The 27,995-nt window shown below is 31.7% G+C and overlaps 1 protein-coding gene across 3 annotated transcripts; it reads left to right on the forward strand.

Annotated features, from left to right (window-relative positions):
• Positions 1 to 27,349, forward strand: LOC130452461 (Krueppel homolog 1-like). 3 transcript variants are annotated; one of them, XM_056791757.1, is made up of 4 exons: positions 1 to 1,532; positions 23,459 to 23,807; positions 23,995 to 24,385; positions 24,517 to 27,349. In XM_056791757.1, exons 1-4 carry the CDS (start codon positions 1,475 to 1,477, stop codon positions 25,261 to 25,263), a joined length of 1,545 nt encoding a protein of 514 aa, XP_056647735.1. In that variant the 5' UTR covers positions 1 to 1,474; the 3' UTR covers positions 25,264 to 27,349. The 3 variants fall into 3 exon arrangements, with proteins under 3 accessions (XP_056647735.1, XP_056647751.1, XP_056647744.1); XM_056791773.1 differs by having other exon boundaries at positions 387 to 20,760; XM_056791766.1 differs by having other exon boundaries at positions 393 to 618.
• The last annotated feature ends 646 nt before the right edge of the window (positions 27,350 to 27,995 follow it).

A 27,995-nucleotide genomic window follows, 5' to 3' on the forward strand; every position in this document is an offset into this window, starting at 1 on the left:
CAGTTAAGTCTCGCCTAGACACCCAAATATATCGCGCATCACCACAAAATTACTAATTCAAATCTTGACCGGTCCCAACACTAAACATCTCTTGCAAAGAGACAACCTCGCGATCTTATCGAGATTATCATTCGAAACCGAGCTATTGCAGCACATACGAAAATACAAGGTCGCCTATCTGCAAAAATATTTTTTATAAAAAAAAACGCTAATCAACTTTACGAAAACACATTTAATCACTGAAAAATAATCCGGAGATTTGAACGCCTTAGTCATTCGCCTCCACGTGCCCGGCTACACGAGTTGGTGCCACAGTAGGCCATTGCGGGGAGAGACGAGCCGTAAAATCGACTAGCAATCGGCTACGATCGCCTACCCGAGTAGCAAGGAGGTAAAACATTTAGTTTGATTTTGGCTCATCTAAAAGGTGGTCTAAAAAAGAATTTTGTTGTTAAAGTAGTAGTAAGTTTAAAAAAAATAGTCGGTTAGCTAATTCTTCTATTAAACTAACTGAATTTAGAGTCGATTTTGTTGAAGTGATTTTAAAAAAATTGTATGGAATGATCCACTTAGGAATAAACGCTTTTTATAGTCGGTCCTAGGACAACACGAAAAGTTGTAAGTAACATTGTTCATATTAATTATCATTATTGAAAATTGTTAATTAATTTTTTGTTGGTAATAGTACTTTATTTTTAAATTTTAACGTTTTTTAAGGCCGTTTTATAAGGGTTTCATTTTTTACTCAAAAATCAAGTTTCACTGCGTGGATTTAGTTGTGGGCTTTTATTAATCGATTTGAACCATTTTTCGTATTATTTTATGTATATTTCATTAATTATTTACCATAATAAAGCCAGAAATGGAATTTTGTTTTAAACGAACAACAATGATTAGATGCTTTAATACTTTCGATCCAATTAAAATACACAATTTTTTGAAATATTTTTAAACAAATTTTATTGTTGAATAATTATTTTGAAAAGTTTTTTTAAATATTTAATTTCAGTAAATACCTATTTGATAAGCTATATATTTTATTCTGAATGGACTATTCTCATTCAAGTCAACGATAATGAAATTGCATTTATACAAATTGAAAAAACAAATGCAGAAGGAAAATATTAAATACATAATAATTTATCCAGTGAGCAGAGTTCGTAGCGCGGGGTGTGGAAGCGACGCGACCTAAGCACGACCTACGTCTCTGTTGGTTGTCGAGGTCGGTGATCGTTGAAAAAAACTCGGTGCGGAACTCCACGTGGAGGCGAATGACTACGGTCGGTAACTCGTGTACGTTCAATGGGGGATTTGCGTATGTCGACGAGGTCGTTCAAAACAAATTCCTCGGTACTTCGCCTCGATGCACCTTTCGCCTCGTGTCGCCAATGCGACGTTGCCGACTCGGCTTAAATATACGTTGATATAGGGAAGTTTGATTCGATTTGGTGCATTTTTAGTATTGGTGTTCAGTATGAATGTTTGGGAAAAGATTTTGTATCAGAGGCGGGCCGTTAACGGGGGACGTTACGGTAAGATACTTTTAATATTTTCGTTTTGGGTTGGTCAGGTATTTTGATCAATTGCTTTTTGAGTTTATTCAACTTGGGCTGTTGAACATGTTTTCGAAAAATAACCGTATGGAAAATAACAAAGCAGTTATAATAAATATTTTACGAGGATTTCAAAGCGGGTACAAATATCTAAATCTATCAATAATATTTTGAATTCAATTTATTTATATAATGTTAATATTTTTTTTTTTTTTAATTAATATTAATTGTAATTATTCTATATTTAATATTTTCGAAGGGTAATTCATGAAAATATATTTTGTTCATATGTCTCCCATTTTTTATTAATTTAAAAAATGTTTTACCAATTCATATATACGAGGTAATTATTCTTATTAGTTATAATTTCATATGTACAATAAATAATGAAAAAAATTTGAATTCGTATATAAGTTTTTATGGCTTTTTTCTTATTTTTTTCAGCTTAAACATGTTTATATAAGGTTTTATATAAAAGAATCAAAAGAACGAAACTGATTTGTCGATAAATAACTCATACTACTGTCAAAATAACATATTTAAAATATAATTATTTATTCAAAACTTTTCTTCGATCAAGATAGAAATATCTAAATATAATAATTGTTGATTCATATACCAGTCCAAACAACAATCAATGGTTGTGTCTTTTTATACAATTTTGAGTACATCCTCAATTATATTGGAAATAGGTTTTTCATAAATTTTATTTTTCAATGCTGCCGAACTTATGATTCTATTTACAGAGTTAAAAATCTCCCTTTTTTTTTTCAGGAAGTGTGACAAATATTATTGCCATGAAAAACATTATTAAAGTTTCTTGTTTACTACGCTTATCCTAAAGCAGCAATTGCCAAACTATTTTGGATAAGATACTCGTTTTGGTGCCTTAAATCCCCATAGCCAAATTTTAAAATTCTTTTTCTAGTTATTTTACATTGATACAATATACTATTGCAAATTCCAAACGTTTTATTCGTACTTGAATAAACTTAATTTTTTTATAGAAATTTGTCCAAAATAAATGGATATTAAAATACCAAATATTTTGCGATTTATACTGTAATTTTCCAAGAATCATTAACGAAATTCAAGATTGTTGGTCAAGGCCACACCTTTTGACAAAAATATCTAATAAAAGGGAAATATTTTCAACATAAAGTTTACATATCAATGCAAACCTAACTCAGTTGAATTAATTGGGACCGATATCAATTATTAAGCTGTTGAAAATAATGAGACATTCAAAGTTGCTGAGTTGAGTATATTTTTTGATGTTGGAATTACTAGTATAGCTGGAATAAAATTCATGTGCGATTTTTTTATCCGTACCTTTCTATCTTCTTCTTGATCTTTATTCACTCCCATTATATCCCCTTTGGCTCCGCTGCTCCTTTCATATTATCAATCCATGTTTTTCCTGGTCTTCCTCTATATAATTTTCACCTACTATTTTCGATTTCAATGTTCTTTATTTAATCTATTTTCGGGCAATATGTTTTCAAACCATCTCAATTGTGCTTCAAATTATATCTTATTTCTAACTGGTTTTACCTTTAGTATTTCTGTATATGTTTCACTTATTTTTCTATCTATTTTTGTTCTATTTTCCTAAGGAATCTTGTTTCTATTGATTTAATGTAAAGCATAATAAGCCTCGCTATTTTTTTCACGGTTTCCATGTTTTTTGGTACTTTTTTTTCACCAATTGATTTTCTAATTCAATCATTAAATAGTTTATCAACTTTTACCAACTTTTTCTTTATTACCTGCCCAGAAAAAATGTAATAACAGTTCAAGTTGAACTGTTAATAATAAATATTGTTACCGATACATTTTCTGATGAAAGGGAAAACTGCTTTTATTCATCAATGGTATGTTTATATGTATTTATCATTTTGAACACATTGTTAGCACTAACACTACACTAATTGCAATATCCGTCGTGCATTTCGATAACTAAGTTTTCGACTTCAGAGAATGAAGGTAAACAGTGTAATTGTAGTGTAGATAATTTGATTTTTAATTTATGATGTTATTAATATAATGTCAATTTCTCTTATAAAGTACCAAAAGATAATAAAACTTAATACTTAATAATAATAATACTTTATACTACGAGTTAATGTTACTTTAGTACGGTCCTGCAAAAAGAACTACAGTTTTAGTGCTTTTAGTGTTCATTTGGGTTTGGTGACTTTTAATTCCGAATATACTGTGTAATAATTGAAATTTCTCGTTGTTATTGGGATTTAATAAGTCAATAAGTTCTAGATTATATTCAGTAAATTTTTATTGATTCCAAAAGATGACACAAAATAACGGTGAATTATTTGATTTGTTGTTGAACTTTTCCTATAATTTCTCCAATCCACTATCTATATTCTCTAATACAAGTTTCTTTAACAAGCCTTCTTATTCTTAGAAACTGATTTTTTTAAAATCTAATCTCATCTAGACGTCTTATGTTTTTTTCTTGTCAAATAAAACTTTTCGTAGATCTTATGCGAAACATCCACCAACTACAGCTTATAATAAAACAATGTGAAATAAATTTCCTCTCACAACTTTGATTCCATGTTTTTTCCCTCTCAGAACATATTTTTACTTAGCAAAGAACCTGAAGTGCTAAATTTGGTAATTAAAGCAGATCAAAACGAAACACGAACAGTTTTAATTGGCACGGCCAATTGTTAAGTTAAAAAACAAGTTTATCCTAGTTTCTTAAATAGTTTCTAGTGCTCCAATAGCCAGTTCGAACGATTAAGTTTGTACTTTATTTTATCTGTTTTTGTTGAAAGTTGAAAAATCTCAAGTTTCTCGTGCCTAACTGAATCATATTTCGAAAGCTTTTATCACTTGTAAACTATCTTTAAAGTCAGTACATTACGTTCAAAGACAGATTTTATCATGAGCTTTTTTCGCTTTTAAAACTAAGAGTTAATGTATTGGTCAGTGCAAAGATTAAAGCGGCTGTAATAATGAATTTATTCACGGCAATTTGGATTCGATTTGGATTGAAGGTTGTTTTATGTCAACATTGTGAACCGAATAAAAAGATCCATTATTGTAAACTAAAATTTATAAAAATCGTGCAGGAAATTCACTCTGTATATAAACATAAAATACCGCAGATAGGACCGCCTGTGATTCTTGTACACATGTCGATGAAACTAGGTTGAATCCAAAAATAGGTATCAAGAGACAGTAAATAAATATTTCGTGGGTCATTGTACCCCTACTAAGTCTTATAAACAAGATTGTATACCTATGACTATTAGGCCTATCAATTTCCTAAAATTAGAAAACGATTATTCTATTTATTTATAAAAGTTTAATAACATTTCGTTGAAAATACTTGAGAAAAATATTTACCCATTTACATAGCGAGCCAATAATTTTCTTTGAAGATACAATATTTGTTAAAATCTTTTTTGCAGTATATAAATCAATAAACAATCAGTATTTTTAAATAATTATTTTCATAACTTGATACTTTTAACAATTATATTCCATGTTTATTGTCATCATATCATTAAAACAATTACTATTTTTATATATAAGTATTGAATAATAATAATTATAATTTTCAATCTCGTGCGTGAGTCTATTTGTTTATAATATGATTTCAATGTTATGTGTACATTTCCACGCGTTTTATATTTTAACATAATTCCGGATAAATAAACAAAACCGATTCACACAGTAAACTTTCTCTTTTTTTGTCGGTCGCATAGACATTTCTGGTTTGTACCAGTTACGAAATAAACTTTCTTTTATTCCTTTAAACTGAGTCTGGAGATGTTTTAGAACTTTTTAAATAGATATCGCTTCATAAATACTTTTATAAAATCGATTTTTAACAAAATAAAAATTAACGTAATAGAGCCTATTTATTGCTTACTTTAATGGATGTCGTTAAGGCTAAGTCACATGAAACGGCACCGCATTTGTACCTCATTACAGTCATAATGGCTTATAAAGTAACTTGGAATTTTAGTTACAATATCTAAAAAAAGTTGACCGTTTTTTGCTTTATCGATTCCGTCGACTCAAATCGGGTCTTCAAAGCAGACCTTTTTTTAACCTTTCAAGGAAATCTCATCAGACCCTTTGACGCAAGAGCTTTTGGTCGGGAGTCAGATTTTTTGGCACCAATTTCGCACATGACTTTTGTCATGTATAATTCCTCGAGTAACCTCTAACCGTTTCTTTATCGGCGTTTACAGCCTCGGCAATTATCCGGATGCTCATTCGACGATCTGCACGAACAATTTGGTTAATTTTGGTCGCTGTTTCCGAAGTTGAAACAGTCACAGGGCGAACTTGTTCGTAATATTAATAATTGAAATATAGATGAATAAATAATGTAGAATAATTAACGAGGAAAGTAGACACCTCGTGAATGATCAATATTGTCACAGACAGTCGGTATTGTCTCCGGTTTGTAACCGCTCTACTAGGTAAAAATTTATCGTCTATTTACTATATAAACTGGAAAGGTTGAGCAACAATTTCTCAATGCAATTGAAAATGCACAGAAGACATAAACAAAGATTTTTACTGAATAATGAAAGCTCAAGCGTGGTATATTTATTTGGTATCAACTGATCCTGTATTACAACTTAATCGATGAATCTAGCTGTATAGAAGTCAAGATATTAGATATTATTCTAATGATCCCTGCAAAAACCTCTTTCCTAGGATTCCGCTACCAAATTATTTCAATCTTGTCTACTGTTTTTCCACTTTATCGTGCCTTGTCAGGTACCTCTGACGTTGGCAACCACAATAGCAAACTGATCCCTATTTTCAGCCCCTCTAAACAATTGTTCGATGTTATGTATGCCTGACCATTCCCGGATGTTTTTCAACCAGGAGATTTGTTTTTTTTTCCTATGCATCTGAGGAAATTATCGAGTTTTTGGCACTTAACTGTTTATGAACTGCATTCGTCCTATTTGAGACTTCTTCTTTTCCTTGCATGATATTCTTAGTATTCGACTGTTTAACCAAATTCAAATGCTTCCATACGGTTTATTATGGCGGTCTTCAGTGTCCAGACTTCTGCTTCGTACAACAGCACAGATAGAATATAAAATTAATCATTCTTTGTGTCAGTTTTAGCTTCAGACTATCGTTACAAAACAGTGAACTGATCTTCTGGAAAGTTGCACAGGTCGATTCGTTCCTGCATTTAATGTCAATGTATTAATTTCTTTATTCCATCTAAGGGTTTTCCTTTCTTATTCTCTATGCTCTTTCTTTTCGATTTACGTTTATTTATCTTGATTTTACATTTTGCTTGCATCATTTTTCTTGTGAGTCTGTCTGTTTTCATTCAGTGAATGTATCTATATCAATTCAACTTTTTTTTTATTATTTTTTCTTGTTTTTTATTTGTTATATCTCTTCCACCTTCATATTAATTGCATCGTTCTTTTGTAATATCCAATTTTCATTTTCCTATGCTATTTTTGGTATTTATTGTATTGTGCAACTTAATTTTCGCTTCGATCTATACCTACGGACTTGTTTAGTATGTAGTTTATTTTATTTCGTTATTACTGCTTCTATTATCCAGTCCTCTGTCTTATGTTTACAAATTTATGATATTTTCTAACAAAGTCTCTTATTTTGGTGCGTTTGACAACACTGTGTGATATAAAATATCCTAACAGGATAAATATATACGTTTTGCCTGCCGTAAAGTATCAAAACAAGTCAACATATATATAAAAGCTAAAATGAAGCGAAAATCTATTTATAGCATTTCTTAATAATTTGCAGTGGTTGAAATTAAATCGGACGCTTGACCTTAGCCAATTTTCTTTTAGAATTACGTCATTTAATTTTCGTGTGGTGAAAATAACATTTTGATTTCTATTTGTTCGATTTTTATAACTGTTTATGGATCATTGAATAAAAACAATTAATTATTCTTCAATTGAACAATATAATCTTCCGTATAGAGTGTGTTAACCTCTTGTAGAATGTATAGAATACAGTGTTTATTCTACAACTGTACCAAAACTGACGATTACACTGTCTGACGCGCGTTTCTATAACCAAGTTATCATCTTCAGAGACTCAAGTTTACCTACGGGTCTGAAGACGATAACAGTGTAATTGTGTAGTGGTAGTATGAATTTTAACATTTCCAGGAATGCCAACTCAATCATCATTAATGTAAAAGACGAATTTTATTTATTTAACTGACGTATAAACATTATTGTGGAGTTATTTTTAAAAATATCAAAAACGTCAAATTTTTAAATTGAAATCACTAAATTTTCTATTTATTTCTTGGTAAACAAATTAAAATATTTATTAATTGAACAAATAAAATTATAACTACAATTAATTTTGTATTAGATTTATTGCTAAAAAAATTTGAGAGTTTGACGTAAACAAACTATTTAGTTATTTTTACTTATTTGCATACAATTATTGTGGATATTCGCCACCGTTTTCGTTTGCTCTTAAAAAAAAACAGGTTTTCACTAATAATTTATACAAGATTGGATAAACAACACTAATTTCATATTGCCATATATTTATATAACTTACAAGGTGTGAGTGTGAAAACACCACATTAAAATTTAAAAATCCGAGGATGGTTCCACAAGGACCTGACCTGACCTAGAGATGGCGGTAGTATTAGAAAGTACATAATGTATGTGATGTAATACTCATTTAAAAGGATTTAGCCTAACCAATATAAAAAAGGGTTTAAAACGAGGTCGTACGACCAACATCGCAGCCGTCGACAAAATGAGGTGACGACTCCATAAATGTTCTACAAAGCTGTACTGGATGATCGTCAACTGAAAGCGCGGCAGCTAGCAGACCTAGTAGGCATTTTAAAAAGTTCGGTTCATCGCATATTAACTGAAAAGTACCGCGTTTGCTCACAATAGAACAAAAAGCGTCGTGAAGATGTTTCTATCGAGTGTTTGGCAATGTTTCACAGAAATAAACCCGAATTTTTACGCCGTTTCATAACCATGGATTAAACGTAGGTCCATCACTTCATACCTGAAACAACAGAACAATGAAAACAATGAACTGAAACGGGAGAATCGGCTCTACTGGTGGCAAGAATCGTTCATCTACAGGCAAGTTAATGGCGTCGGTTTTTTTGAGATAATTTTCATTGACTATCTCGAAAAAGGAAAAACTTTCAGCGGCGAGTATTATGAGCGAAGAAATTAAGCAAAAAAGGCCGCATTTGAATGAGAAGAAACTATTGTTTCATTAATGGAAATGGCCAAAATTCATAAATTTAAGTTTAAATTGCTACCTCGTGCACCCTATTCGCCTGATTCAGCCCCCTCTGACTATTTTCTATTCCCCCCCCCCTTGGAGCTTGACGATTTTTATAAAAAGGGTATCGAACTTACAGAACATCGCTGGGACAACTGTATGGAGCTAAAAGGACATTAGGTACTTTTGGGAGCATCCTTGTATGTAAAGCCATACAAAATTTATTTTAAGTGGTACAATTTGTAGACTATATTGAAATATTATAGTTTGACTTTATTACATTTTTCTTTATTTTGATCCGTTGTTTGATTTTGATTGAATCTGCAGTCTCGCGACATAAATTTGATTTGGATTTTTTGGTAATTAAACACCTTCAACCCTTTTCAAATTTACTTAAAATAGATGTAATTTTTGTTTTTAATATTCTTTACTGATTAAAGTAAATACTTTAGCCATAATAATTAATTAACTATAATTTCCACGTGATAACGAATATTTTTTGGAAAAATTCATACTCTAAAGGCACATATTGAATCTTTTTTTTATATGTGACACTCAATATATATCATTTTTGTATCATAACATGTTTATGATTCATTTTACTCACATACATTTTTTTTATCACTAAGTTTAATTAATTTTCTTCTAACTACGAAAAAAATCTTTCACATTTTTGTATCCGTCGTTCGAAATATTCTCGGCTCGTTATTATTAAATTTAATTTCTAGTAAACAACAATCATATCAATCCTGATTTTTTTCCAAATATTTTTTATCGCAAAAGTGAAATCAGTTTATACTTCAATCAACAAGTAGAGGTAAATATCAATGCAGATTTTCAACAATGTAAAAGACGGATTTAATCCATTTAACCGACGCGACGTTATGAATTAATTCATTTAATTGACGTAATGAAAAGAATGTTTTAAAATTAGCAAATTGAAAACTTGTGCCTGGAGCTTTCTACAAACATATTTTCTTCTAAATCTAGACTATATTTTATAAACAAGCGATTTTAGATGCACTGAAAACAAAAGAATTATAGAGATGCAGAGTAGAACGATCTTGGTCTTGGTGGTCATTTCTTTATTTTATTGAAAGAGAGATTTTCCAAACTAGTTGTTCCTAAGGTGTCTATTATTTCTTGAAGCAAATTTAAGTAGAGCTCATTAGCTAAATTATTTGTAAAGTTTTTCGTCTTGAATTTTAGTTCCATTTTATTTTAGAAAATTTTACTTATGAATCGAGTTTATAACCCCCTCATATCTAAAGCATTTTCATTTCTGAAGCATATTTGTACAAATTGTAAAATTTTAATGGTAATAAGATGCAGACCTATTCAATTTGAATTTATGACTCATCCGCTTAGGGCCTTCTTTAATCCCTTACTGGAAAATCTTCGTTTGCAATCATATTTATTTAATAGCTTCATTACCTTGGTTTTTATTAGGTAAATAAATATTTTAGAAGATGGTCATTCGAACTAACTTATTTTTCTATTCACCACTTTTCTCATTCTAAAGTAATCATAACGCAAAAATAGTAAATTTCAAAAAGGACTCAGTCTTTATCAACCATTAAAGCTAGTGACCACGTGTACGTTTTTGGGTTGTATAAAAAAGAAATGTACTTATCCTGAATTTCAGTTATAAGGGTTTACAAAATTTATTTTTTAAGAACGACTGTTTTTTTTTTTGTTATTTCGTATGATTTCATTAGTTAGTGCCGCTGTTTCTTGTGTCCACTTTCTATATCGCACTGATTATCGCTTTCTAATATTTCCTTACTTCTCATTTTTTCAGTGTTTTTTCTTCGTAACTGCATTTTGATGTTGTACTTTTCGTTGCAAAGTGTTGGCGATCTTGTTATCTTCTAAACAACGTATTGTATCTGTTTAACCTTTTATTTGCTACCATCGATGTCTGTAAAAATAAGTCTATTGTTTCTGTTATTTTTGATGATACCATACCTGGTCTGTTTTTATATTGTAGTTTAGTGTTTATGTTTTGGAGTCACTGTTGTTTACTAGTCTTAATACATATTGTATTTATTTCACTTTAAAATTTCTGATATCAAGATAAATTTCAAGTGTTTGGTAATACCTAGACTTTTCGTAATTACACTGGCGAGCAAAAAATTGAGGTCACCTTAAAATTTTCTTTGAAATTTTACGTTTTCAGATAGTATTCACAAACTGTACATCATTTCATGTGCTTTTGTAAGCTGAATGTGATATTCTATACTAAAAAAAATGCATTTTTTTCTTGGATTTCTTGATTTATTCTGAAAAAGCAACAACAACAACAAAACGAACGAACAAAATCAAAAAACTTGACACTAATAGTGTATTCCCTCCTCTTGCATTGATTGATTGCTTGAAGTCGGCGCGGCATACTTTGAATTAAGTTGCGGATCACATTCTGGGCGATGTTATCTCATTCCTGCAACAGCAATCTTCTCAGCTCCAAGGCAGTTCTTGGTGCTGGTGTGTGTCTGCGGACCAGTCGTCCCAACTCGTCCCAGACATGTTCTACCTCATCCAGATATTCCCTGAAAATTCTGGCTGTATGTGGTCTATCATTATCTTTCATAAAAATGCCACGTTCCCTCATAGTTATCATGAAAGGGATAACATGGTTTTCTAGCACTTCCGTAATGTACCTGTGAGAGGTTAGGAAGCCATTTTCTATGAAAACCAACTCTGTACGAGCTTGTGCAGTGATTCCCGCCCAAACCATAACTGACCCACCGCCAAATGGAAGACGATCGTCAATGCAAACTTCAGCATATCTTGCTCACACTCGTCGACGTCCATCTGACCCAGTGAGGTAAAAACGCGACTCATCTGAGAACAATACCTAGCTCCAGTAATCATCATTCCAACGAACATGATTTCTGGCAAATGTCAATCTTTCAGTCCGATGATGGCGTTGCAACGGGGGACCTGTAGCCTTTCTTCTGCATGACAGTCCAGCAGCATGAAGTCTTCTTCTAACGGTCCATTCACTAACGTTGACATTTCTCACTTCTTTTAACTGATTTCGCAGTGAAACCGCAGTAGCTGTCCTATGCCACAAACTTGTGGACACCAAAAAAACGGTAATCTTGTTGAGTGGTAACTCTTTTTCGCCCAGACCCTGGTCTTCTAGTAATCAAGCCAGTCTCCAGAAAGTGTTGGTGCACCCTTTGTACACCACAAAGACTAGCACCAACAATTCATGCAGTTTTACGTTGGCCCCGACAATCTTGTAACAGCGCAACAATTCTTGCCATAACAATCAGATCTAAATGCATTATGGGCCTGTTAAATCACAACACTTTGCAATCGTTAGGTTTTACACAAAGAATCAACAGTAAACTGGAAAACAGGCAGGGGAAATGTGAATGTTCAATTAGCGCAAAGGCGCATTTTTCATCAAAGTCGTACTCTAATACATCGAATAACAGCTAATGATAGCTGTCAACTATCGACCTAAATTTGCTTTAACGCCTTCTAATCCTTATCAATATTGACGCTAAAATTATTCGTAATTTCTGAAGTGACCTCAATTTTTATATCGCCATTATTGTTAATTAGTTTGGATTTGTTTCAGTTGTATTTTAGTTTAAGTAGTTAAAATTTTTCTTAGGTCAATTATTTCAAACGGCAAAATTTTATGTTATGTAGTCCTTTGGGAAGTTTCTGAATGCATGCATCGATATAAAGATGGTATCTTCCTGTATTTAGCTTGAAATGTTCATTACCGCAAATAAAAGAAGAAAAATTATAAAAGAGTTAACAACAGAGTAACGAAAAGTTTCTCATAAATGTGATTATAGTCATAGTTTCCTAACCTAACCATTGTTAAATTATAAAACTTCTTTTTCTATCAAATTTTGTTCAATATTATATACAATTTTTGCTCATTTTGAAAAATCTTAGATGTTGTTGATGGTATTTTGTTTTGTCTTAATGATAATAATTTTCAAGTTTATAAGCTTGCTCATCTCTAGGGCTCACTTCAGCGGATCAAATTTTCTTGCGCGCTCGTCGAACGATCTTTCGGATTCGACACAGATAGTCTGCGCTAGATACACGAAATGTTTTCCTGTATATGCCTGTGCGCTCGATGCACGTGCGCTTCTCGCACCCCACCGAAGTTTTTTATAATATTTTTATATCGGTTTGCGAATCTAATTGATCTATATTTACATATAGTTTTATTTAGGAAATGCTTTCGTGTGATTCTCCCTTGTTCTTAGTTTTATTTCGGAAATTTTTTCATGAGTTTTTCCCCTGCTCTTGCATGTTTGTTCGTTCATAGAATTTATTTATTATTTCATTCGTTTCTTCACTTTACTTCGTTTTTTGTTTGTTTGTCAGTGAATCCGTTTGATTTAATTTTCGAGATATTTAGAAATCCTCTTAAATACATAAATACTTGATATTAAACTAGGAGGCTATGACCAGAATTATACTATTTAATGATTCAGAATCATCAAATATAAGTATTATCTAATTTAATTTATTTAACTGACGTAGTGAATGAAAAGAATTTATTTTCATGTATTGTTTTTTATTTCGCTTTTTTTTCTGTTCTGTAAACTAAGAATAACGGCTTTGAAAACATCTTTAGTATTCGCATTTGACTTCCTCAACGTTTAGAGCTTTTAAGTACAGATTGTTCTAGGGGTCATACACCTCATTTAAATGTGCGATAACATTAATTATTCAAATTTAGAAAAAAACATAAATATTTGTTCGTGTCCTATAAAGGTTTTTAGATCGCATAAAAATATTTGACAAACACAGTATATTTTTAAAAATACACCAAATTTCGATAAGCAGCGCTTTCCACAGCAGCAAATTGACCGATAAATTCGTTATCACATAATTTGTGAAAAGTTTATTGACCTAGGTATTTTTAAGGTGAGATATATTTAAAAAAACAGATTAGTGATAAACCCACGTTTTCAAATTAACATTTAATAACACGAACCAATGAATATTTTGTTAGAAATCATCAATTTGAATAAATTAGTGCATTATCGTATCGAGAATATGTTAAGAAAAAGTCAAAATAGTCATAATGTTGAAAAGGGAAGTTATTCCATTGAAACTTTTGATGAAAGAGCAATACCCATGAGAAAAGCAGATATATTAGAAGTGAGAATAGAGATAAAAGACTAGTAAAATTCTGAGGATCTAAATTGAAGAAAAGGGTGAAACCACGCTTGCAATCTTGGATAAAAAGGTACCATAACGATGTTGGGTTATCACCTCACACCATTTCTATCCAAACTTGTGAACTACTGCAATGTAGTGCAGGATGATGTTCTGCACACGGTTTTCTACTGTGTAAAGCTAGGAATTGAAGTTGCACATCGGCGAACTGTCAGCAGACACTATCGTGGTGAAGATATCAATTGAGGACAATCACTGGAATCTGCTTACTCAATATATTCGAGGAGTTATGTGTACCAAAGAGGGAACTCAACCGAAGTAATTTATTAAACAGTTCCAGGTTGTTGTTCGGAAGAAGAGGCGGATTTTTCAGTTTTTTTTCGGGAATTAATGACTTCCGAATCCAACACTCTGTACTTAAATGCAATTCCTCCACCGGAAAAAAATTACTCTAATAAAATTTTATGTGATATGTGCCAATAGGGAACATGTCATGTTTTATATGTGCCGTTTTTAAGTATAATTAAAGGTATGTTAGCACCAATAGTTATGCCTGAATGTAATTGGTTGTCATACGGTATGAATATTTCTTCGATGTCCTGTAATTGGTTAATTTTTTGTTGATACATTTGTCTGATGTTGTATAGTTGCAGTTTTTCTACAATTTCTAATGGTTTCGTCATCTATTTTACAAATTCTGCATTTATTATAATAACCCATAAAATTAGTACAACTGACTTATACACCAGTGACCTTCGCGAAGAAGCAGCAAACAACTTACAGACGTTAATAAATAAAATTAATTATTGGAGGATAAGTTTAAACAAGAAGAAATTGTATATGTAAATTTTTCAAATAAAAAGGGTCAACACTAGACGCGAAGTTACGTTGGAAACCTCACATAAAAAAGAAACAAGAAGAATTAGGTATAAGATACGAAAAAATGTATTGCTTGCTGGGAAGACAATCAACTTGGTGAATTTATAATGAACTACTTGTATATGAACAAATCCTGAAACAGGTATGGATTCAACTATGAGGAAAGCAACACCCAAATAATCCAAAGATTTTAAAATAAAGTGCTAAGGAGCATCGTTGATGCACCCTGGTACTTTCGAAATAGCGATATTCCTCGGGACCTGGAGATAAACACAATAAGGCAGGTGTCCACTAAATTCGCAAAGAGTCACGAACATCGGTTCTTGAAACATGTGAACATCGAGGTAATCCAGCTCCTCGACAACACCAGCCTAGAGAGAAGACTGAAGAGGACGAAGTCTTTTGTTAGTTATCTAAGTGCTTGGTGTAAAAGCAGAGCAAAGTGCCGAATTTTAAATATTAATGTAGACAATAATAATTGAAGGAGCTTCTACTGAGGAAGATCCTTAGTTTACAGACACTTATAGTAATTTAGTATAGAACAAAATTGTTCATTGATCGTGATAATGATCAGATGTTTGTTGGCGTTTCGTATTTAGTTGTTGTTTTTTGGATTTTGCTTGGTCTTATATAGTGATTATTTTGTTCTTTAACGATGTAGAGTTTGTTCCACAATTTGGTTGTTCTTGTTATCTAAATATTAATACATCATTAGTGTACCTGATTTTTCATATTTTCATAGTCCCACTTATTAAGATAATTAACTGAAATATACAATTCATACCCGCCCAGTAAAAATAGTCTAATATTTTATTATTACATTGTATTATTATTTAATGTATGTTGAAAACGGTTTACGGGGGCTTAATCTCATAACTAACTGAATATTTCTTTGCATCATGATGTATTATATAAGGCATATTGAACGAGAATGACAATTATGATTAATTTCAACAGTTTCATCACATTTCTTAATAAGTTTTCCGTGGATTTTTTCTCGTAATGTCATTGGAATTTTCATTATAAAATAGTTAACTCACTAAACTAAAACGCAACAAAATTACTGACTGACATTCAACACTTTTATCAAAATATTGTGTGTCGTCGATGTGGCGTCATACTAACAACTTTTTCTCATAAATTTTGGTACATAAATTTTAAATTTGAATTGATAAATGTGACAATCTGTATATTTAAAAGGAATACATATCAAATGTTTAAAATGCACAATGGCTTTCGTTATGTTGTAACCTGTTTTTAGTTGGATTATACCATTAAAAAGGCCAACGCATCCGAAAAAGAGTGAATACCTCTTTTTTTTTTTCGGTGGCATTCACCTCTAAACCCAAACACAAAGAAGTGAATACCCTCATCGGATCTAACTTGTCCAAGATATGTCATCTACCAGTGAGAGTTCTTCTACTGAAAGTGCAACGACTCCAAATATTCTACTTCCCCGTTTTCTTTTTCTTTTTCGGCAGGGCTCAGTTCGTTGACCTGCCCAAAATCCTGTGCGTGTAACCCCTCTCGCCCTACACCCCGCCTACGTCATGCACACGCATTGGGCGGGGTTTGAACTCACGCACTCCGGTTTGTCATTTTTAGTAGATGCATTTACGCGTTTAACGCATCTTACGCAGTGTGTTTTAGTGTCTTGCTGTTGCTCCCTTGAACTGGTCGTTGAAATTTATTGTTGTAGTGATTTGGTTATTGGGCAAGTATGGGTAGTGAAAAGTTGTCGGAGGCCCAAGAGGCTTTTATCAAAAATTTACTCATCAGGTGTAAAAATGAAAACGAAAACGGTACGTCACTTTATTTCAATCCAATGAGTTTCATCACGAAATAAATATATTATTTCAATAGAAAAAATAATTGAATTGTTTGAATTTTATTAATAATAAATTATATTTCGATGCAATTTGTATAAATAGGTATTAAAAGGCATTTCATTTTTTTATTTACGTATTTAACAAAACATTTCTCAGAATCGACATCATATTTATTAAATTGAATAAAGTAAGTCTTCTTCTTAATTGAGGAATAATACAACCAGTGTACAGATACTTTATGTAATATCAAATTAACAAAATCTTGTTTCTCAGTGTAAAAGCGTGCACCTTCGCAAATTTAGTTGTTTCTTCAAATCCAAAATTAAAAATTTAGACCCGTTGATAGATTTTATAGAAATTAGAGAGGTGTCACTGCCCTTATAATTCAAATTTTTATGGCGCTAACTGTTTTGAGTAGAGGGGTGACATTCCGTACACAAGTGTAAGAATAAATATACCTTAGAATCAATTTTATTGTATTTCACGTTCTTTTAGAAAGTCATTACCTCTGAATTTGTTAAATACTTTTCGTTGGGAGACCGTGTAAAATTAGGTCGAGGCGTGATTTAATTGAATAGACGAAAGATCAAGATTCAGTTCTAAAAAGTGAGAGCAAATAAAAATATGAGCAAGCCAGCTAATGTTTCCCAACAAGGGATAAAATTTATTAAAAGCAGAAGATTGTTTCCTTGTATTGTACAACTCGTCTTTTTCATCTTTGATTTACATTGTTGTCATCATCTTGTTTTCATTTTTTATCAGCTATGGTGAGCCCAATTACGTTTACAGTACGCTCACATTATTAAATCATCAGGACTTGTAGATCGATCTAGATTAGTTAATACACTTTCTAAACTATTTTTATTATTCTTCTCCATTCTCTCATATTTCTCGTTTTCTCTTTCTAATTACCTTCAATTAAGGTTTCCAAAGCTTTCTTTTGCCTTCTCCATCTCCAACGTTTTTCTTAATTGAAGTTCTATTTAGTATCATCTTCGACATTTTCTCTCCAAACATTGTAGGTCTCCTAAAAATATCAGTTTTCGTGTTCTCCAAAAACAAATTGTTATATTTTTTTTTTCTATCCTTTTTCGAATAGTTTAATTTGTAGTTTCATCCATTCAATTAAGTACCCATGTTCCACAAACATCCATCAGCTTGACACACATGAAACACTTACAAACGAATAAGTTTCACCAAGATGGAGGAGAATTCTTGGAATTTTCTGGATAGATCACATCGTAAATCGAGAAATTGTCATCGTCTATTGTGCAAATTTTCAATTCTAATAGATGGCGATCAAAATTTCTCGATATTCAGTTAAACCTCTAAAGAGTTTGGATAAGCATAAGTGATTTAGGATATAAAACTATAAAGTAGCTGTAACAGGAATCAAATGAACACGGAAAATTATATAATCGAAAAGCTTTAGTTAAAATTTGTTACTTAAATACTTGAAACATTTGATTATGTATGTCTTAAATCTTATTTTCGAATTGATAAAACTTATCGTCTCAATTTTTGTGATCGTATTAGCATTCTCCTAAATGATCATCAGACATTTATTTAATAGAAAATAGATTTCTTAGAGTCAACATGTACAGGGGTTGGTACATTACCTGCTTATAGCATTCAGGAACAGTTAAGTTAATAAAAAAAATGTAGGGTATGTTCGAAACTACAATATTATCTATGGTAGTGTCTAAGGAAGGGTCAGAATAATATCCGAGTATGCTTCACATGAAAAGATTGAATGAATAAACTCTCAGTAGGACACAAAACGAATGAGAAATAATAGTGAAGTTAAAAAAATAACATAATGGAAGCCCTTAGGAACCAGGCCGAAAGGAAGACCAAGAAGACAATGAGAAAGTCAAGTTATAAGTGATCTGAGCATAATGGGAGTCCGCGGATGGTGGAGTAATACCCAGGACAGGAAAAAATGGAGAAAAATAGCGGAAAAATCCAAAATGTGCAATGAACTTTGGTTTGAAAAAGAAAAATGCTTAGAATGTGGATTGAGCCACAATAAGAAATCAGTGAATCAGTACTAAAGCGATAAAAAAATCTGTAATTGAGTCTAATCAATATCATTGTAATTCGATAATAAGATTTAATAAAGGCGTAATCAAATTTTCAAGTTATTTCACTAATAAATTTTGTCTAGGACTTTGTTTCCGTAGTAGGTATTTCGCTTTCGAACTATTCCTGCAGCCGATAGTTTCAACTCCACAAAATCGAACATAATGCTAACAATTGCACAATAAAATATTTAAAAAAAAAGATGCAATTATTTGTATTAGATAAATAACTAACAAATATTGACATCCGTAGAAATGACAGTCGTTTAAAATAACGATGACTAATTAAATTCACATTTTACATCATTAGAACAATTATTGATGATTCTATATTATCAATACACCATTAATTTGGTTGGAATAACAACTTTCAAAGAATAGATGTAAAATTCTATGACATCTCGATTAGTCCGATAGTCATTTAATTGAAGCTAATTTTGTTATTTTTAAAACAATTTCTTGTGTTTCTTGATGAAGAAAAAATACTGTACAAGCTCAGCAATGGCTTCAAAAGTCTGCTCCAACGAAAAGAACAGTCACAGTCGATTAAAAACAACATAGTGTTGATAATTCAGAGCAAGGTTTTTGCAACGATATGTGTCAGTGGATGAAACATGGATCCATCACTTCACTTCGGAATCAAAACGATCATCAATTGAATGGTCTGCAGCCGGTGAACCACGTCCGGAGTGTCTAAAGGCACAACAGACAGCTGGGAAAGTTATGGTACTATAAAGGAAGTAACAATCAATAGCGAATACTACATAGAATTGTTGGATCGATTGGATTGAATTGAACGAATTGCTTCCTCATCCATTGTATAGTCCAGATCTGGCCCCAAAAAATGCTCGCGCGTAAAAAATTCACCTCAAATGAATAGGAAGAAGCTTATTTTGAGGCAAAAGTCAAATCCTTCTACCATCATGGCATCGAGAAGTTAGAGAAGCGTTGGAATGATTGTATTGCTCTTGAAGGAGATTACATTGATGAATAAAATCGATGTTTGGCAAAAAATTTTTTTCTTAGTTAGTCACACGGCTTATCGAGTGATGTGTTATTTATCTGTACTTATATTAATTATAAATGACCAACTTCACTTTTACGTTTAAAATAATTAATTACACCTATTGGGAGAAAAGAGTTTGTGATTGTTGTTTACAAAACACTAATTTTTGAATAATAATTCGACCCGAGGAAATTTGAATTAACAACGATTTTGATAGTCAGAAATGAGTTTCTTTGTATGCCATTATTGTTCATTGTGAAAGGTCTTTAAGTAAAACTAATTCATATATATTATACATATCAAGTGCTAACTAACTTAATTTAAGCCTCAATATATTTCACGTGAAAATTATAGTGCTTCTACTTCAATTAATGCAATGAGCTTTTTGGACGAAGTAGAATGAACAATTTTGAAACAAACAACGAAGAAACAGAAAAGAAGAATGTCAAATATTACCAATGAACATTTTTAATATTCAATGAAATGAAGATATAACGCAACGACGTCGTTATTTTGCACGCGTTTTATAATATTCCGTTGCAAATTCATGATCGCGCTTATGCACTTGAGTTGCATTTTCGTGACCTTGTATTTTAAAAATACATTTCACCTAGGAATAGATCAGTGATACGAAATAGTTGCAATTTACATGAACGTACTTTTCAGATAAAGTGATAAGGTGATTTCGAGTTGGATTCTAAAAGATCCACTATAGTTTTTGTGTGCGATAAACCGAATTCGTTGAAATAGTTGAAAGTGTAAAATAGAATAAATGTGCAGGAAGTTATATAATTTATTTTGATATTGAATTGTAGTTTATGGGATCTAAATATGGCCATGAAGACAATCTTATCTACAAGATGAATTATCTCTAATAGTTTGAATAAAATCGTAATTTTTACAAAGTATTAGTGACAAATCAAGTGACAAATTAGTGAATATATTAATCCAATCCCTGTTTAGAGAAAGTTCACGTATCTAAAGTAAGTTTATTTAATAAGAACGGGGCGCTGACAGTCGCGCCTAGTTAAATCCTTTAATTAGTTAACAAAAAATGATTCAAAAACGTTTTTGAAAATATTTATAACAAGAAAACCATTTCATTAAAATGAATTTTTTGATCCTATACATATTTTTTAAACAATTTTACTTCAAAAAAATAATTCTTTATCTACAGTTCACTCCATCTTGATTACGTAAATGAAAGATCTTCTCTCGGATAACGTATTTTCTCACATATGTTGAATGGATTATGATAATTGAATTTTTCCAAACAGACTGAAAAATGATGAAGAGACGTTTTTATTTATACAAATTATGCAGCTTTTAAAAGCGATTTGCGGAATGTTAGGGTACAGAACAAAAGCGATAATATCAGAATGACAAGTGACATTCCAGATGGAGATAAGATGAGAGAACTAAATATGGAGATGTATCAATAAAATGGACCACTTTTGAAAATCGCAAAGAAAGAAATATTCAAGACCAGTAGACTACTGAAAAAACTGGTATCCAAGCCATCAAGATAGGTTTAGTGGAAAACAAGCCTAATTTTGTGTCAAATAGTCAACTCATACTTATTTTATGCAGACACTCAATAAATATAAGTCAATCTTCAGCTTACTGTGCAGTATCACCAAATATAAATGTTATTTTAAAAAAATTTTCATACAACAGAAGTTTCTGAGGTGATAGGATGCATTAATGAGACTCACATTCAAATCAAATAGTGGTGCTGTTAATAGGAAAATATATAAGATATTATGGTTTCTACTTTACCATAGAAATCGCACAGAAAGTACTTAAGTTGTCTAAGGGGACTGATCCACCCAAATAAGAGGATCTAGAGAGCATGTTTGTGTCGTAACCCCATTATTATTATTACTTAAGTTGTCTACTTTTTCTTGATTGATAATTCTCTTGTCTATATTCATTAATAACACCAGAAGAGCTTTGAGAATAATCGATTACTCTCGATTGCTCTAACGATATTCGTTGCGATTATATAATGAACTTTCGCTCTTCACGGAAAGCTGTTCAGGCATGTTCAGAGGCGTTAAAAATCCAATTGCTCCGCTTAATTATAACCTTGAAGCTTATTCATTGCGATTTAGTCTTTTACGACTTTGTGATAACCTTCAAAAGGTGGTTACTACTGCAACATACATTGTTGGATCCTCCGAAAAACCTAAATAATTAAACCACGTCACCAAGTGTATAATCGCTTATCTACACGCCGTAATTATGATCAAATCGTGATTTTTATTGGATAATTTCATTATTAATTATACAATTGATGTTAAATATCAATTGAGCATGACATATTTATTTCGTGAATATATTACTTCTTTTGATAATATATTTATTGTTTCCTGCTTTCACGATTTCAAATATAAAGTGGAAAGAAGTGGAAATCAAATGTTCGTAGATCATAAAATCTTAACTATAATTTTTATTATATTATTATTGAAAAGAAGTTGTCAGTACAAAAACTCGCCACGAGCTAAACTGAATTAAAAACGTCTAGGAACCATTTAAGATCTGTTAACCATATATTAATTAACAAAATATTTCTCTTATTTTATAATCTTCTACTTACCATTGTATTCGTTAAGATTTATTGTAAACTGACCGTCCTCAAGGTCTTACTTAAGCGGTTCCATATGTCCCTTAGACACTTGAAGTTCCATTACCTTATAAAATTACTTACCCTTATTTTAGTATTGATGTGACTCTAACGATCATAAATATATTTAATTATAGCTTTTGTATGCAATAAAATTAGTATTTAAGAGAGGATAGTCTTGACAGCCAACAATAACAGTAGTCCGATTATTGAAACCAATTTATTCATTTATATTTTATTTTACTAAATAGTTTTTATAAAATTGTGAATTCAGTCATTTACATTACTGTAATTTATCCATATTTCAGCACCAACACTATAGCGCGGTTAATTTTTGAAAATTTTTCATCTAACTTTGCCAGGACTCAAGTCCTGATTTTATTCTATACTTTTCATACTAAACATCCAATATTTTTTTATATAATCCAACGAACATTTGCTTATTCAGTATAATTATAACTAGTTTGGAATTTTTGGAAACGTGGTATTCATACTGAAAATTTACCACCCCTATATCTATTTGTACGTGTCTGAAGACAATACTTTGGTAGCGAAACACGTATTAGAGAGATTTGTTGTTAATTTTGGTAAAGTGGTAGTAAACAGCGTGTCATTATGTCATTTTTAAGTATATAGGATGTTTTTACAATTTTAATTTGGGTTTTAGAAGAAAACTAAATAACTTTGAGCATAAACAAGCAATTATAGTGGTTATTCTATAAGAATCGTTATCAGAATGGATGTAAAATCTGCCGGATGCGCTTTCACAAACGCACCAAATATTAGATAAAGTACTCAACAAATCATTGAGTTAAATTTAAAAAAAAATGATTACTTTTCATAATAAACTAAGAAGAGGTTCCCCTCTTATTATATTTGAGTAGTTGTAATAATTATCTGAATGTAGTCTGTCCACTTTGAATAGATTCGTCATATTTTAAAATCTACCGGATGCGCTATAGCGTACACGCCAAATATTTCACACTGAAAGATTTCGTCTATAGATATGAATTTTTATAGACAAATAGTTGAATGAGATTTGTTTATTGTTACAGAAGAAGGTTGGACTATACCAGAGATGGTTGGTTACTACAGCGAAGCCACTCTACCTATAACTCAAATTCGAACGTCCAACGAAGAACCCCTCTCCGTGAAAAAACTCGTCTGCAGTCCGGATCTAACGATCTCCACTGACTTTGTCAATAAATCAACTGATTCTGAAGCCATCCAGTGTCAAATTTGCAACAAGATGTACACTTCAAAAGTAGCGTTTACAAATCACGCCCGTACGCATGCCAAAGAAACTGAAGATCCTTACAGGTGTAACATTTGTTCCAAAACTTTTGCGGTACCTGCAAGACTGACGCGTCATTACAGAACACACACAGGCGAAAAGCCTTTTAGGTAAGAACCTTTGCACTTTGACATGCTTATTACTGAGTATTAGCGTCTTTATAGAATAACCTTTTGAATTATATTTTGATAATTTCGTAATCATTTAGCTGGTAAATAGAAGATTTTTTGATTAGGATCGTAACTTATAAATTTCGACTTTTGCTTTAGTATTTAATAAAATTCTGTTTGTTTCCAGATGTGAGTTCTGCAACAAACCATTTAGCGTAAAAGAAAATCTCTCGGTGCATCGAAGAATCCATACGAAGGAACGTCCATATAAATGCGAAGTTTGTTCTAGAGCCTTCGAACATTCTGGAAAATTGCATCGACATATGCGCATCCATACTGGAGAACGACCTCACAAGTGCTCCGTGTGCGCAAAAACTTTCATACAATCCGGCCAACTAGTCATCCACATGCGCACGCACACCGGAGAGAAGCCTTACGTTTGTACGGTTTGTCAAAAAGGCTTCACGTGTAGTAAACAATTGAAAGTACATTCCAGAACGCATACAGGCGAAAAACCGTACAGTTGTGAAATATGTGGAAAGAGTTTTGGATACAACCATGTCCTCAAGTTACATCAGGTAAAAATTTAATTCTATTTATTAGAATTTTATAATTTCAAAAATTCGCTGGTTTTTTTTTTCAAACTCTCTCTCATACACAATTACCATGCTTTTTAACACAAATGTATATAAATAAAATGTTGTTACAGGTTGCCCATTACGGTGAAAAGGTCTACAAATGTACCATATGCAACGACACTTTCAATTCAAAGAAAAATATGGAGGCTCACATCAAAAGCCATTCAGAAAGTATACCGCAACAGCCCCCAACTCCACCAGCGTCCTCTACTTCTGAATCGTCTTGCTCAAGTGGTAGCGACATGGAAATACCGAAAGCAGCATCTCCATTACCTCTTGTTCAAGAGCCTACCGTTAACTATGACTCGGATCTTCATTACATAGTTTACGCAAGAGACCGAGTGTCACCTAATGGATACCCAACGAATTACAATGTGCCTACAACTGGTGTTGATCTTCTAGCAGCTGCGGCAACCGTTACTGAAAGAGAAGAAGTCTACCGTAACACTCAAGATATGGTTTTCAATTTGATAAAAGCCAATCCGGCGACTTTACGACATCCGGCTTATTTCACGTCTCCCACTGTTCAGTATACGCCTCTCACGGCCGGCGATGGATTGAGAAGAAGAGTCGAAGCCGTTTTAGCCGTCGAAGAAAATCATTCCGAAGAAGATCCTATTATTACACCGCCCAGTTCAAATCCCGTATCTCCGGCATCTTCTTTATCACCTCCCGTTTCACCCGTACCGGAACCCGATCCAGAGCTGAGCTTACCTCCTAGGAAAAGATCTAAAATGATCCTCAAATCGATGGAATCTAGTGCAGATTTATCGCCGGTGAGATATAATTCAGTGATTCAGTATGCCAGAGCGTCATAACTTAATTTCTAAACAGATCTATCACATTTGGATTTATTTCCAGAAAGACAGTTTTGGTTTTGAGTATAATTATATAATTTTGTTTTTATTGTATTACAATAAAATCAAATATTCACGTTTCCATACCATAGAATATAACTTGACGTGACTGATGTGTTGCTTTTGTTTTATTCTAAATCTCTAGAAAATCAGTGGCTCCATGTATTGTTTGGAAATAGTTAAAAATGGATACAATATTATCTATATCCATTATAAATTGGAAACAGTTTTATTTTCATTCTTCAAAATAATAATAAACATGATGGATTTAGTAGTTCCATCCTTCAAAGATAGTAAATTTAACCCTATGCACTCCAGTCTATTAACTCATTGACGATACCAATAATTCCAGTACTATATTAGTTACAAATACGTACGTATGATGTAGAAGAAAAATGGAGTCGTTGTAATGAACAAAATATTTATTTCTTAGCTATTTTATTAAGAAACATTTTCCAACTAGTTGTCTAAAAGAAAAACATAGATTTTTGCACTTAAAATTTCTCAGTGTGATATCTTTCGAAACAATTCTTTGTATTTTTCCTGACAATTTCTGTTCTTTCCTTTTCGCAATATGTGCAATCTTTTATCCAGTCTTGTTTCATGTGTGAAGTGGAAAGTCTCGGTCTACCTTCGCAAATACGGCGATAACGGAATGCAAACGGTAATAAATACAGAGCTTAAAGGGTCAAAAAATTACGAAAATTGTTAAAATTCTAAAATAGTTTTTTTCCGAATGTGGCGACGTATATATTTTTTTCGTTACAAACGCTATCACTGGAAAAATATTCAATTTTTCGTGGTAGTAGTCTCACAATAATATATTACATAGCTAGTTTGGAAAGTGATATATTTCGCACTAGTTACTGTAAAGAGTGGAAATTTACTTTCCAACGAATCGTGTACACTATTTTTCCTACGACCACGTGAAAAATTCTTCAAAAAACGTATCTTTTAAATAAGAAGGTCAAAATATTTTTTATTTTGTAATAGTAGAGATGACAAAAACGAAAAGAATGATTATGAAATATTTTATAACTAAAGAACAGAAAACGATTAATAATTAATATTATAGCCTACTTAATATAATTTTTAAATTTTTAACTTACTTGTTAGTAAAATCAAGACAGTCATGAAGAATGTTTTCCATCATTATTGAAAAACAAAATTTTCATTCAACTACTTTATACATTACCCAGTAATAGTAATGTAACACTTAATGTTAACGTTTAAATTATCTTGCAGACACTAGTATTTGAACACAAATCACAACAAACTTTCAATTTTTATTGTAAATAAATTAATATGACTCCAAAAAATCTATTGTCTACTTCTTCAGGCTTATAAATTTGGTCTTTTGCCTTTCGGCACCCAGCCAGATTCATATTGTAATCGCGTATTCCCTCTATCGTTCGAGACCATTTATAACATAAGAAAAAGAAGCATTTCAATACATGTATGTTTTGTTATTTTTTAGTGCACGTGTGAAATAAGCTACTTTCTTACTAATAATGAGTGTGCAATCTATCATTTTCATAAGTGGTCGCAGGAAAATCACATTATAAACAAACTACATATTTTTACTACAAAACCATGATTGTTTTTCTGGGAGATACTGAAATTTATTTAATATTGATTCGTACATACTATTTAGCTTTACATAATTTTCTTATGTGAATAGAGATATGGTGACTTTTGTTTTTCTGTGATAAGACTTAAATGGACCCTACCTCATGGCAGTGCCTAGCCTTTATGCAATATTATATGTATAATTATTTCTTTTTGGCAGAGAAGTCGTTGTAATGTCTCGGTCTTGTATAATTGTTTAATGTTTTATTAACTATTTGTTCTGTTATCATCGATAAGATAGCGGATTTTTTTATGTTAATTTTTATAATCTAATAATGTAAATGTGTACTGTACTGTAAGTCTTAAGTCTGAACCAGTGATTTCTCTAATAGAAATCTTGGTAATTTATAAATTATTATATTCCCTATCTGGAGTGTAGTTGTAAACAATTCACAATAAATAAAAATGTATTATTGAATTACAAGTTTTTTATTATCATTATATCAAATATTATTTACTGTTGTATAAAATTGAAACTTTTAAAAATTGTTTATGGTATTAGTAAATAAACCATGTTACCTTAACGTCCCCAGCTGGAGACTACTTCAGGAAGTGGTATTCGGCCTCAGTTGAAATATATGGAGTAAACAATTAATATCAAATTGGGCGCCACCAGCTTTTTAATAAAACGAATAAAAATAAAGAAAACGCTACAAACTCTTTCGAAATAATTGAATTTAATGAACACAAAATAAAACTATTCTCGAACATGATTCTACAAATTAAAATTAATTGCTGTAAATAATAAAAAAGTTTTCAGCAAGCAAGTTTCAATCTAAATTTGCATTAAATGCGTTTCAAAGAGAGTATAACGAATTTATAAATCAAAAACAAACTCAGACTAACTAATATATTGAAGATAAGAACTGAAACATATCTACTTCTTTCTTCTTATTTAACGGGTGCTACGGTCCTTTGAAAATTAGTGCCTTCTCTTTTTGTCCTGAGCATGATGCCTCTAATGTCGAACCCCTAGCTGGATCCCCCTCAACCAGCGAAGACGCGGTCTTTCTTTGGTGCATCACTGATTTCCAGGTGCTTTTTCTTAGGTTCGGGTCTCATGT

The sequence above is a fragment of the Diorhabda sublineata genome, chromosome 1, assembly GCF_026230105.1.
Source record: "Diorhabda sublineata isolate icDioSubl1.1 chromosome 1, icDioSubl1.1, whole genome shotgun sequence".
NCBI classification, from domain to species: domain Eukaryota; kingdom Metazoa; phylum Arthropoda; class Insecta; order Coleoptera; family Chrysomelidae; genus Diorhabda; species Diorhabda sublineata.

Coding starts and splice junctions, on each gene's coding strand:
- LOC130452461 (XM_056791757.1), top strand. CDS start 1,475: ATGAATGTTTGGGAAAAGATTTTGTATCAGAGGCGGGCCGTTAACGGG. Junction 1,533..23,458: donor CGTTAACGGGGGACGTTACG/GTAAGATACTTT, acceptor TTATTGTTACAG/AAGAAGGTTGGACTATACCA. Junction 24,386..24,516: donor ATGTCCTCAAGTTACATCAG/GTAAAAATTTAA, acceptor ATGTTGTTACAG/GTTGCCCATTACGGTGAAAA.